General features: G+C 43.2%; 1 protein-coding gene across 1 annotated transcript in view; it reads right to left on the bottom strand.

The window, feature by feature from the left end:
• Positions 1–11,939, bottom strand: part of LOC141996511 (dipeptidase 2-like) — a 34,412-nt gene that overhangs the window by 5,323 nt on the left and 17,150 nt on the right. The window contains exons 3-11 of the mRNA XM_074968589.1: positions 11,598–11,885; positions 9,054–9,180; positions 8,422–8,551; positions 8,069–8,210; positions 6,198–6,267; positions 3,613–3,789; positions 3,067–3,154; positions 2,265–2,340; positions 203–338 (exon numbers count right to left, since the gene is read on the bottom strand). Coding sequence (XP_074824690.1) covers positions 203–338; positions 2,265–2,340; positions 3,067–3,154; positions 3,613–3,789; positions 6,198–6,267; positions 8,069–8,210; positions 8,422–8,551; positions 9,054–9,180; positions 11,598–11,728 — 1,077 coding nt within the window. The 5' untranslated portion in view covers positions 11,729–11,885. The remainder of the gene's footprint in view (positions 1–202; positions 339–2,264; positions 2,341–3,066; positions 3,155–3,612; positions 3,790–6,197; positions 6,268–8,068; positions 8,211–8,421; positions 8,552–9,053; positions 9,181–11,597; positions 11,886–11,939) is intronic.

Raw genomic sequence — 11,939 nt, 5'->3', positions numbered from 1 at the left:
CGCTCTTCCCCTTGCCCCTTTTCTAATCTTTGCTTCCCAAGAGCCATTTTGAAGCTTTGCATTAACTGCCTCCCCTGTTTTTCACATCCTTCCTGCACAGCAAGGAAGTGGGGCTTTGAGAACTTCAGTCTCTTTTCCCCCTTGGCAGCAACCAGAAATTCAATGTTTGTCAAAATAATTTTTTCAACTGCTTTAATCTTACTTTTTCCACCTCCTTGAAAACACGGAGCAAGTTTTCCCTTAAAACTCCTGTCAGTTCTCTTTCGGTCCAGCCTCTTCTCAGAAGTTCTGCAATCAATGCAGAGTATTTCGAAACATCTTCCAGTCCTTCAGGGAATCTGTTAGTAATGACCACAGAATGACACACCATATAAGCCGTACTTCTGGATAAATCATGTAGAGAAGGGTTTTAAATGATTGTGGCAAGGGTCCAGTTACACTGAGAAACAGGTCACCAGAGGGCTCAACCCTTCTCCCAATTAAGTCAAAATCAAAAGTCCAGCTAACTTGTTGAGTCCCAGAGCCATATCAGACAAGGTCTTTCTGCAGGAAGCATTACTTTAATGGGACTAAACTGTGCATTCGAGAGAAAGGCGACATTCTGTGCAGACAATAAAGCAGCATGGGCAGTATTAAAGAAATAACACCACTCATTCATGAATACACCCCTCATTCCTCACGCCCCATCTCTGATGGCCAGGAAAACATCTGTGCAACAGAAGGCTGTAGTGCACTCTACCTATGACATGCTATACTATCAGAAAGAGAGTCTGTATGCATATGATACACTGAACAATTGTGGACCATTCTTTGTACTCTACTATACACATTAAGTCATTTATCAGAATAATCTAGGGGGACAAAGTCCTGGGAGAAGTCTCAGTTTTGAGCTCAATGGGAGTTTTGGACCTGCAAAGAAAGCTGCATGAAACCCTCCATTTGAAGGGAATACAATAAGCAATTTGATGTCTATTGTGTAATTCCTGTCACAGCAAAGAAAGTTGGAAGGAAGAAGCAGCCAAACCTATACATAACTGGTCTTCCAGGGTTTATTTTTGTGGGCCTTTGGCATTGTTTTGAGAGACTATGTGCAGGGCTGATTGTTTTAAATCTGCGTCAAGCAAGCTAGCAGTGTCATCCCTTTACTCCATGGCTCATTCAGCACTTTAGGAACCCCCAGCATCAGTTCTATTGAATAGCCGAGTGAAAATGTGTACAAGACAAGAAGCTCCAACTGTTAACCGTCGCCACATAGGAGATTCCTGTTACTGAATGGCTAGTACCTGTGGCAGCAGACTTTTCTTTTGTGATCCACCATTTGATATGACTTGTGCCCAAGTGTCTCAGACACAAGCAAGAAAGATGCACAAGGTCATGAGCCAATAGAAGAGGAAAGGAGAAAAGCTTAAAGGCAAGCAGGTAAGCACCAAGCAGGCTAGTCTTATGCTAGAATACATTTGTTATGCAGGGCCATATATTACCCCAGAAGCAATCACAGGGAGCCATGGTGCAGAGATCAGATTGCTTGTTTTGAAGGGAGGCGGGCTCCCTGACAGAACAGAACGTTGCCCCCCATGCACCTAGATCCTAGGAACCAATGGAAGCCATAGCCATGCCTCCACATTAGCCCAGGGCCACGTGGTCCTTCCCTAGCTGCTAAGAAGGAGAGAGGGAGGGAATAGTTATACAGTACAAATGGCTCATAGAAGAGCTAACAGTCTGAGGCAGGGTTAGATTTCTACCATTCATTGCTGGCACGTGCAAATCCCTGACCTCAAAGAGGGCACCTCTGAGGTTAGGAGGACAGCAGGGGGATTGTTGTGCTGGCAAGCTCATTTCCACTCCACACCAAATGAAACGTATCTTCAACTAATCTAGAAGGGAACGATCAAGCCCTTGCTTTATTAAAATGTGTTTTAATAATAACTGCACAACAATTTGCTCCAAGAGCTGTGGTCTGCCTTTTTCAAAAGAACCGAAAGAAAATCCTCATGATCTGAAGAGCACTTTATTTTTAAAGGTTTCAGAGTAGCAGCCGTGTTAGTCTGTATTCGCAAAAAGAAAAGGAGTACTTGTGGCACCTTAGAGACTAACAAATTTATCTGAGCGTAAGCTTTCGTGAGCTATAGCTCACTTCATCAGATGTATTCGATCCGATGAAGTGAGCTATAGCTCACGAAAGCTTACGCTCAAATAAATTTGTTAATCTCTAAGGTGCCACAAGTACTCTTTTTATTTTTAAAGTTATATATTGTTTTACTCACTGATCCACTCCGTCGTAGTCACCACCAATTCCTATTGATTTTGAACCTGCAATTTTCTTTATGTGGTCAAAATGATCTAGAAGAAAAGACCAAAGAAAACAACGTCAAAGCACAGAGCAAGAAGAAAAACTATTTCAGACATATTCGTGTTTGGTTAACATGTCTCACAATGTTTAGACAAAGCACTAAGTTCACTGTAAATATGTGACGACAAAAAATATATGTAGAACATGAGCTAAAATTCAATGATGTAAGTGACATGCCCTTGATATTTGCTTAACTTGACATTTGTATTCAGTGCAGTACTAGTCCTCTTGAGAATAAAATAACTAGACTGATGAAAAGTGAGTTGAGGAATATGACTAGCTCATATGCAGGACATGTATTCTCTAGAAATACCTTGTATATAGCAATGGAAATCGCATTACCCCTTATATCCTAACACCCCTGGGGTTTGTTCTACTCCGAGACTAACTATTTACAGTCAGGGCTTTTCCTGGGGATTAACACCCAGTTAGGATTTAGTTAATGGTCCACTTTGGGCCATCAGTTCCTCAGCTACTTATTAATGACCTGTGTCTCTTATTATTGTTCAATAAGTGTAAACTCTAAAAACGACCCGATTTAGGGATCTAAAGGGGTGTGTGTTACAAGCCACTGAGTGGCTGTGATTTACACAATGTGGGGATGGGCGAATGTTTGTGTTACAGCAACAAAGATTCGCACTTGAAATGTGGCTCAGACTCGAGAGAAATTTATAGAAGGAATCATTATTCAGAACTGCAGTATATTAGATGCAAACCTGCCACAGTTGCAACATTCACAACCTCTCTTCCACAGGCCAGCACCTTTGTATAGAAAGTCACCATCACAATTCCATTGTTCTTTTTCTGCAAGATAGAGGGACGTATTGTGAGCAGCTATTCACGGGCCCTGTGTGATGGTCACCCTCAAGGGATGTGAACGCAGCTCCATCTAGAGCCCATCAATGCCATTCTCCATGTGAAGGTCAGTTGAGAGCACACACTGCTGCCTCCCTATCCCTTATATGCAATCCTCATCTGGTGTAAGTCAGCATAACTCCATTTACTTCAGGGACCATGTCAAACCAATGCAACTTCCTCTCATTGCAAGCATTTCTTTTCAACATGCCAGCAATCGTTCCACCTTTGCAGTCACATATCGAATATAACCCAAAGCCATACCTGAAGAGCAAATGCTTAACTTATTTCTTATTGCTTGTGAACTGGACTTCAGAGAAGGCAGGAAGAAAAGCACACACTGAATCCTGTATGCGCAGGATTGTCTTGGGCTGGCCAAAGGAGTGAAATCTTTTCAAATCACTCACCAAACTCCGGAGAATATCATCAGGAACATTTCTTGAGTGGTTACAAACAGAGAAGGCTGAAGAATGACTGAAAATGACTGGTGCTTTGGAGATCCGGAGAACCATTCTTGAGGTGGAGTCTGATGTATGAGATAAATCTATCATCATCCCCAAGCGATTCATCTCCATCACCACTTCCTAACACAGATGTACAGACAGCAGTATTAGTATTGCATTCTGTTAAAGGAGATGGGTTAACAGATGTATGTGACTAAATACTTACATTCTGCAGCTGTCATAAAAGTGGGTATAGGTCTCTCTACGTGTGTGGTTTTTTGTGGCTACCATAGGCTTCCTAATCGTTTCTCTAATGGGGATACACTAGCACATCACAGAGTCTCCTTCTCAATGCTATCAGCAGTTATCACATATTTAAAATCTCAGCCATATAAAATCTAAGGTCTTGATAATTCACTGTATACTGTATAGTTCACTGTATACTTCACTAATAAGTATTGCTGCTAATACAAAATGTTGCAATTTCTTACTCCTTGAATTCTCAGTGTTCTGAAACCACTATGAGAAAATTGTACTAATTTACCAAATTATTTGCTGCATTTTGCCAGATTCTACGTCACTCATGCCTTAAATAAGCACTTGCAACACTCAGGGAAACCAACAGACCTGCATGCACTTCTGACAGGAAAATTTAACCCAGTTTACTCATCCCACCGGTCTGAACACTTGAAAGGAAAGGAGGACTTCCCAGGATAAACTTTGAAACATAACTGGAAAAAAAGGAAATTGGGAACCTCAAAGTCATGAGTTTAAACTTATTTAATTTATTTTTGAAGTTAATGCCTTGGAAATAAATTTTCAGACCAAATTTGTGCTTCTCAAGTTTTGCAATTTTCTGTTTTATGTGCTATGTTTTGCTAGCACTAATGACATTCTTCTACTTTCAGATTTAAAAGAATCTTGTTGAATAGAGGTGGCTTTGATTAAGTCATGGACCCAACCGCCACAGAATTTCTTTTGGGGAAGGAAAGGGAGTTCAAAATCCACATTAGAATTTCTCAGGCCCACCTCTAATGGCAACACAATCAGGCTCTAGAAGCCTATTAGTCCTGGGCACCATTTAAAGGAATGGTGCTGGATTCTATGGAACAGGAATGTAGAGAACATATTATAGCTGCTACTTAATGGATTATGTCAAATCCGGAGGTTGTTATTCAGGCAAACTTCCACAGCTTCATTTGAAGTTGAGTAAAAACTGAGTTAAAGAACCACAGGATTTGGGATAGTTTATATTAAAATTCTAAAAGTTTCCATGACTTCCAGCGACCTCCCTGACTTCAGCCTGCGGTGGTTGGGAGCTGCAGGGTCACCTGCTGCCTCTGGCGGCCCTCAAAGCACCAGGCTCCCGCAGGTGGTGGGGTACACCGCAGCTCCCATCCACCGGGGGCAGCGAGGGAACCCTGCAGCTCCTGGCCACCACCGTCAGTGGGGAACCCCCAAGTTCCTGTCCACTGCAGCCACTGGAGCCACGGGTGGCAGGGGTACCCCACAGCTCCTGACTGACACAAGAGGCAGGGGCACCCTACAGCTCCTGGCCCCCACGGGCAGCCGGGGGACACCCAGAGCTGCAGGCAGCAGGGGTACCCCACAGCCCCAGCACAGCTGCCTTGCTTCAGGCGGTGGGGGGACCCACAGATCCCCATTTTGTCCTGGATATTTTTAGTAGAAGTCACAGACAGGTCACGGCTTCCGTGAATTTTTTCCTTTTCCCCCGTGACCTGTCTGTGACTTTTACAAAAAATATCGGTGACACAATTTTAGCCTTAATCTTGATTTATCAATTCCTGCAACCTATTACTGTACCTCAAGTCCTGAATACTCCTGCCCTCTGCCCCTCAACATATCCCATTCTGGGAAAGTTATACAGAATTTGATAGGGACAAAACCCACAAAGTTGTGTAGACATTTACTGAAGTGCTACAAACAGAAAAGACTGAGGAATGATGGAACATAGACAGTTTAGTAGAGGGAAATCCTTTCTGTAGGATGGGGAAAAGTCTACAGAATTATACAGTAAGAATACAATTTTTATTACATACTATGGGACTATGTATCAGAGGGGTAGCTGTGTTAGTCTGTAGTCACAAAAACAATGAGGAGTCCGGTGGCACCTTAAAGACTAACTGATTTATTTGGGCATAAGCTTTTGTGGGTAAAAAACCCACTTCTTCAGATGCATGGAGTGAAAATTACATAAATATTTATGCCTGTATCTATAATTTTCACTCCATGCATCTGAAGAAGTGGGAGTTTTTACCCACGAAAGCTTATGCTCAAATAAATCTGTTAGTCTTTAAGGTGCCACCGGACCGCTCGTTGTTTTTATAGGACTGTATAGTCACAGTCTCTTTACATATTTTACTCTCTCTCTACTGTTGAGTTCTGCATCCCCCATCCCAAGGCCATCTACAATTTATAGTCATTAAATCTCTTAAGACAATTTTTTTTTAAAAGCAAAGGACCAGAATCTTTGAGGGTGTTAATGAGAGAAAAGTTTGCTTAGGTTGCCATTGAGGAGAGATTCTTACTTTGCCAAATGAACTCAGACCATTCAGATTAGGATAAAAGTTATGTACTTGCTTTGATGAAGATTCTGCCCTTCAAAAAGAAAACACGTAAGAAACCATTGCATTATTCTAGTGGGTTAGATCCAAACAATCAAATTTCACACAAACACAGTAAAAAACCTTCACCCTGAAGTCATACAGCTGAGATTAAAGATGATAAACATAGCTCTCATTCATGCAATGTCATGCTTGTATCTCACTCCTAGACATTAGTCATCCAGGTCAGAACTAGTTCACATGGGTGAGGAGGCACTTTGCGGAAGTGCATGCTGTCTAATGCTGCAACACTTCTAGGGGTCACTAGCAGACTTCAGGGCTATCAATCTGGTATCTTTCACCAAAACTAAGTTCACTTTTAAACTTGCACCCGCACTGTCTGACCAGGGCCAGGTTCGGTGAGGAAGAAAAGGAATTACAGCAATGCAATAACATGGTGATTCTTAGGCCTGAGTGCAGCATGGGTACGGGTTACTTTTTAAATGTTAGAATAAAGAATGCTTTTGTTGACTTATTTCTTGTGGGTGTTACAGAAGAGGTGGGTCTTTAGGACTAATCAGAGAGTGGTGGTCTTCAGGAGCAATTCCTGAAGACAGTGTAGAAAGATATGACAATGGCTCTGTAAGAAGTGGATACAGGATGTTGAGGCTGGCATCAATAGCCAAACAGAGGAAACTGGCGGGCAATGTGTCAGAACTAGATCAGTAGGAAGGAGCAGAGTTATGCAGGGCCATTTTCTACTGTTAGCTGTTCTTCACCCCTATATGGGTCTGTGTGACTCAGGAATTAGAAATATGATTTGCAGGCTTTGGTATTTAGGTCACCAGTTTGAACCCAGCATAGAACGTTACTGCTCAGAAGCTGTTTGTGGAAAGAAGGGGCATAGTGCAGTTCCCAGTGCTGGATGTCTACATCACAATTAGCTCCCTCAATAAAAACTACTAAGATTGAAAAAGTGTGTGGACGCCTCTCACACCATGACAGGAGTATGGCAATGACATTTTCCTTGCTGGACAATTCTGTGGACAGAGGACTTAAGGCTGACCCTAGAGGAAGCTGCAGGATGAGGGGGGCTCTACACAGACTTAAGGGCTGATGTATAACTGTGGGTTAGAAAAGCATTGCTCATCACCGCTAGTGTGGCGGAGGGAGGCATGACAGCAAAGTCTTCTAGGAGATGGATCAATCTGCTTCTTACAGGGAGAGTTTGGGATCCAAATCCTTCCTTCACTGGGTGTGCTTGGCCAGCAGGTGGGAGAGGCAAGAGGTGTGTGATATGGAGGTGTGTGAACCGAGCTCCAGCCCACCCATGTGCAGTACACAAGCCTTCACAGCAACACATGTGGTATGTGCTTGGGGCTGGCCAAAGAGGAGAGTTTCCAGTGCAGTCAAGAGCTGAATTCACACACAGCACTCACCACGCCAATAAGGAATGTATGAAGTTAGCTGAATCACACAGAAAACCCTTTCTTACTGCCTTTCCTGACTGTAACAAACTTTTTACCAGTCTCAGTAACATTCCTTCCAGAAGAGAAACGTAGCTGTTACATCCAAAGCAATGGAGATGATGACTTGCCTGTATTTATTTTGCCAACAAACTAAAATAGATCCCAGGATGTCACTGAAATGCCAAGTGGCAGACAGATTCTCCTTCTTTAACCCACCACGTAACAAGCGGACCTATCCAAAGGACACCAGTCACCCTTCAACAAATCCACCATTAGTCACAGATAGCAGTCTCCCACATTTTTCAAACCAATTTTGGCCCATCTTAAAACTGCCATCCCTTTGCACTGGAAAAGTAAGCATTACAGAAACTAGTGCACATCAGTTACCATGGAGTATTGCAGGTGTGCGTTAAAGACATGTACCGAACACCCAGGTCATAATACATCCTTAGCGTTGCGAGACTGCTGTCAATGGAATGGCCACCTTCTATTCCAATCAAGCATGCTATCTTTTTACTATCAGCAATACCTGGAGTTTAAAGGGAAAATAAATGCCACAGTAAATTGAAGACAAAGACTTAGAGCTATCTGCATTGAGCAGCAGACAATCATTTCACAACCATAAATGCCAATACTAACATTCTTAATATGCAATGTGTGATATGCCAAGTACTTCATCTCACGTATATTCCCTCCTGCAATCTCATTAAAGAAACATTTTCATTATAAAAAAGTATCACCTTGAGAAGTAGTAACAAGTTCAAGTTCTGGATAGATCTGACACATCCTCTTGACAACATCAATCTGCTCTAGGGTCAGACGCACAGCATCCTTGTTCTGAGCGCTACACAGAACATACACTGACCAAAACTGAAAAAGAAACATTGATAGGCCAAACCACAAGTTCATGGACTTCATTATCAGCAAAAAGATGAGACTCATAAATAAAACCACTTCCTCCTCAGCAATTTGTCAGGGAGCTTTCATCACTGGGATATTCCAAAGGAACACCTAATCTGACTGGGGCACGCTCTCTGATATGAGGCTCTTGGCACCCCCAATCACTCACACAGTCTTCCAAGGACAGGAGGATAAGACAACTTATTAATTCAGTTGCTGTAAAAAAACCAACACTTTGGATAAGTGGAGCTGGATTCTGCAAAGACATTTTAAAGTCTGGCGAATGCAAATATATAAAAGTTTCTGTAGCCATGCAGTTTTCCCTTTTTTCTATCATAGGTTGAATCAAAATCCCAGGTCTGAACCACCTCTTCTAAACTATGGCATAGCCAAAATCTGGATGTGTATCTGGATTTTGCTCAGATCCATCTATAGTCTAAGAGATCCATGTCATAGCACCAAAAGTACACACCTGAGCTCCGACATGGCCGGACTGAAGTTTCTGAATGTTTGTGACTGTGGTGTTGAGAATTTTTAAGTTGATTTTACTTAGTCTGTTTTGGTACAATATCCTCAGTTGTAATGGAAGGTCATTGTGCCTAAGAAGTAAAATAATAGCATTAATGATACAAAGAAGCTTGTCCTTTCCTAATGTTTATTTATTTATCTCCTTTTAGTTCCCCTTGAATGTTAACTGCCAACATCCTTGCAACAGTTCTCTAAAGGGTGAAGAGCTTGCAAACCTGGCAAAAAAAATGTAATCGAGTAGCTGAGTCGTACACTTTAAGCACTATCTTACCAAAGCTATTGCTCCCAAATTATGATAAACCCCACCCACTTTTCTCTGACCACTTTAAGCACTGCCTCACAGCGAGGTTTGTTCAGAATCTCACTTTCTGTAACAAATTTCATTCCTCGCAGATCTTTTTTTCTGTTGGCCTGAAGGTTTTTCCCCTCTCACTCCTTGATGCTGAAGTTTCTCTCATAAGCCCCTCTTTCCACCTTATTCTTCTAGCTCCATTCCCATCTCCACTCTTTCTGTTCAGATGTTGGATCTGCAAATAGCAGCCATGCTATTGGCAGACAAGTTTGATTTTAGAATTTTATTTGAGTTACAGCACAATAGTATCTGAGTGCTCGAGTGATCCCTTTCCTTTATGTTCCTGGATCACGTCAGACTCAACACAAACATTGTTCCTCCAAGCTGCCTGGGCACGCTTTCATATCATGCTGTCGGCTTTATAAACATATACAAAAGGAAGTAAAAAGTTATAACTGAAGAAGGGTATTATAAAACTATAGAAAGGAGATGGTAGAATTGCATAACACAAAAGTAGATAAACGCTGAAATTCCCCCAAAGACTAATGCAACTTGATCCAAGGGAGTTTATGAATAGCCTTTGAATTCAAATTGAAAATGCCTTCAGAGCGATAAACTAATGCAATGAGACATAAATGCTCTGCCACAGGTGCTGCTTACATCTCTGATCCTCAGAACTTGCTAAGATCCACTGACAAAATGCAACAATGGATGGGCCTCTGCTTTTAGAGCCCAGGGTGAAATCAGAATTGGTTGCGCTGCTCACGGAGGGCCGGATTAATGCAAGGGCTTTAGGGGCTGCAGCCCAGGGCCTCGGGCTAAGGGGGCCCCGAAGGCTGGATGCAGCTCACTTCTTCTTTTCATCTGGTCTGCAGCAAGTCTCTGTGCTGCCGGCCGGACACTGGTCCTCAACCCTCGGCACCCCGCCCCCGCCCCCAGGCTGGAGCCATGAGCGCCAGCTCACCGATGTGCCCCTGCAGCCCCTAGGAGAGGGGTATTCAGGGAATCTCTGCATGCTGCCCAGGCCCCCAGCGCCGGCTCTGCAGCTCCCATTGGCCAGGTACCACCCTGCTGTGCCGCTGACCAGGAACTGCCCAAGGTAAGTGCCTCCCAGCCAGAGCCTGCACCCCAACCCCCTGTCCCATCTCTGGCCCCACCCCAGAGTCCACTCCCCCAAGCTGGAGCTGCACCCCCTCCCGCACCCCAATCTCCTGCCCCAGCCCTGAGCCCACCCCAAACCCCCAGGGGCCCCACAAAATCTAATAGGCCCGGGCCTACAGGAGAGTTGATCCGGCCCTGTGCTCAGGGTTTACAGGATTTAGCCCTTAGTCTCCCATTGTAACAGGCAGAGGATCAGGTGGGGCCTTAAAATACACCAATATTTGTTTACAAGGACGGAAACTGAAAACCTACCATTGAAGTGTTCAGTTTGCTAGACCCGTATCTTTCAGATTTTCAATAATTGGTGGTGAATGGTTGGTTCTCGTGTTGCATCTCATAAGTGATCTAGGAGGTTCACTATAAAGTACAGTTATATTTAATATGTTTTGCTAGTCTTAAGTATGTGTGTGTAAGGAAACCAAGGTGTTGTTTTATGGTATATGGGAAGGGGTGAATTAAAGGTTTTTGGCTGGTTTTCAGGCTATTTGATGTAACTCTTTTCCAAACAAAAAATATATCTTTTATTACAAGTAATTTAGCATCTCCCCTCAGCCCCTACAGAACCCTTTCTTAGGCCTGGTCTACACTGTGGGGGGATCGATCTAAGTTATACAACTTCAGTTATGTGAATAACCTAGCTGAAGTTGACGTACTTAGACCTACTTACCGCGGTGTCTTCACTGCGGTGAGTCAACTGCTGCCACTCCCCCGTCGACTCTGCCTGTGCTTCTCGCAGCGGTGGAGTACAGGAGTCAATGGGAGAGCGCTCGGGGGTCGATTTATCGCATGTAGACGAGACGCGATAAATCGACCCCCGCTGGATCAACCGCTGCCTGCCGATCCGGCGGGTAGTATAGACATACCCTTAGTCTACTAGCTATATAAATTGGTCGTGATCCATCTATCTTCCATGCCCGCATATAGGGTATATTGAATACCTAAGGATACCTTCTGTTTAGGTCACCATTTTAGAAATGTTAACCCTGTTAATGAAAGTTACCAAGATGTATTGGAAAAAAAAGACATTCTACATACCCATCAATTAAAGGGGCTTGCTTCATTAGCTCAACAGCCTTTTCTCTGATGGATTTATCAATTCTGAAAGCCAAAACATCCGAGATGAGCAGCAAGAGCCACGGGAACAGCTTCATAGGATCTCTATTCATTTCCACAAAGACATTAACTAGAGAAGAAGGCTGCCACCATAGAATGTTGGTTGTGAAGAAGGAGCAAATTTCCAGTCTGCAAAGGTTCTAGACTTAATGATTTTGGCAGAACTGCTGTGTCTCTGTCATTGGTAAGGCACAGGTGGTGAAGGAAGTTCTGAAGGCAAACAAAAGGAATGAAGAGAGTAAGAAAGGAGATTAGAGGTGGATG

Source organism: Natator depressus, chromosome 12, assembly GCF_965152275.1.
Source record: "Natator depressus isolate rNatDep1 chromosome 12, rNatDep2.hap1, whole genome shotgun sequence".
In the NCBI taxonomy this organism is placed as follows: domain Eukaryota; kingdom Metazoa; phylum Chordata; order Testudines; family Cheloniidae; genus Natator; species Natator depressus.
This window is presented reverse-complemented; position numbering and strand designations above follow the sequence as displayed.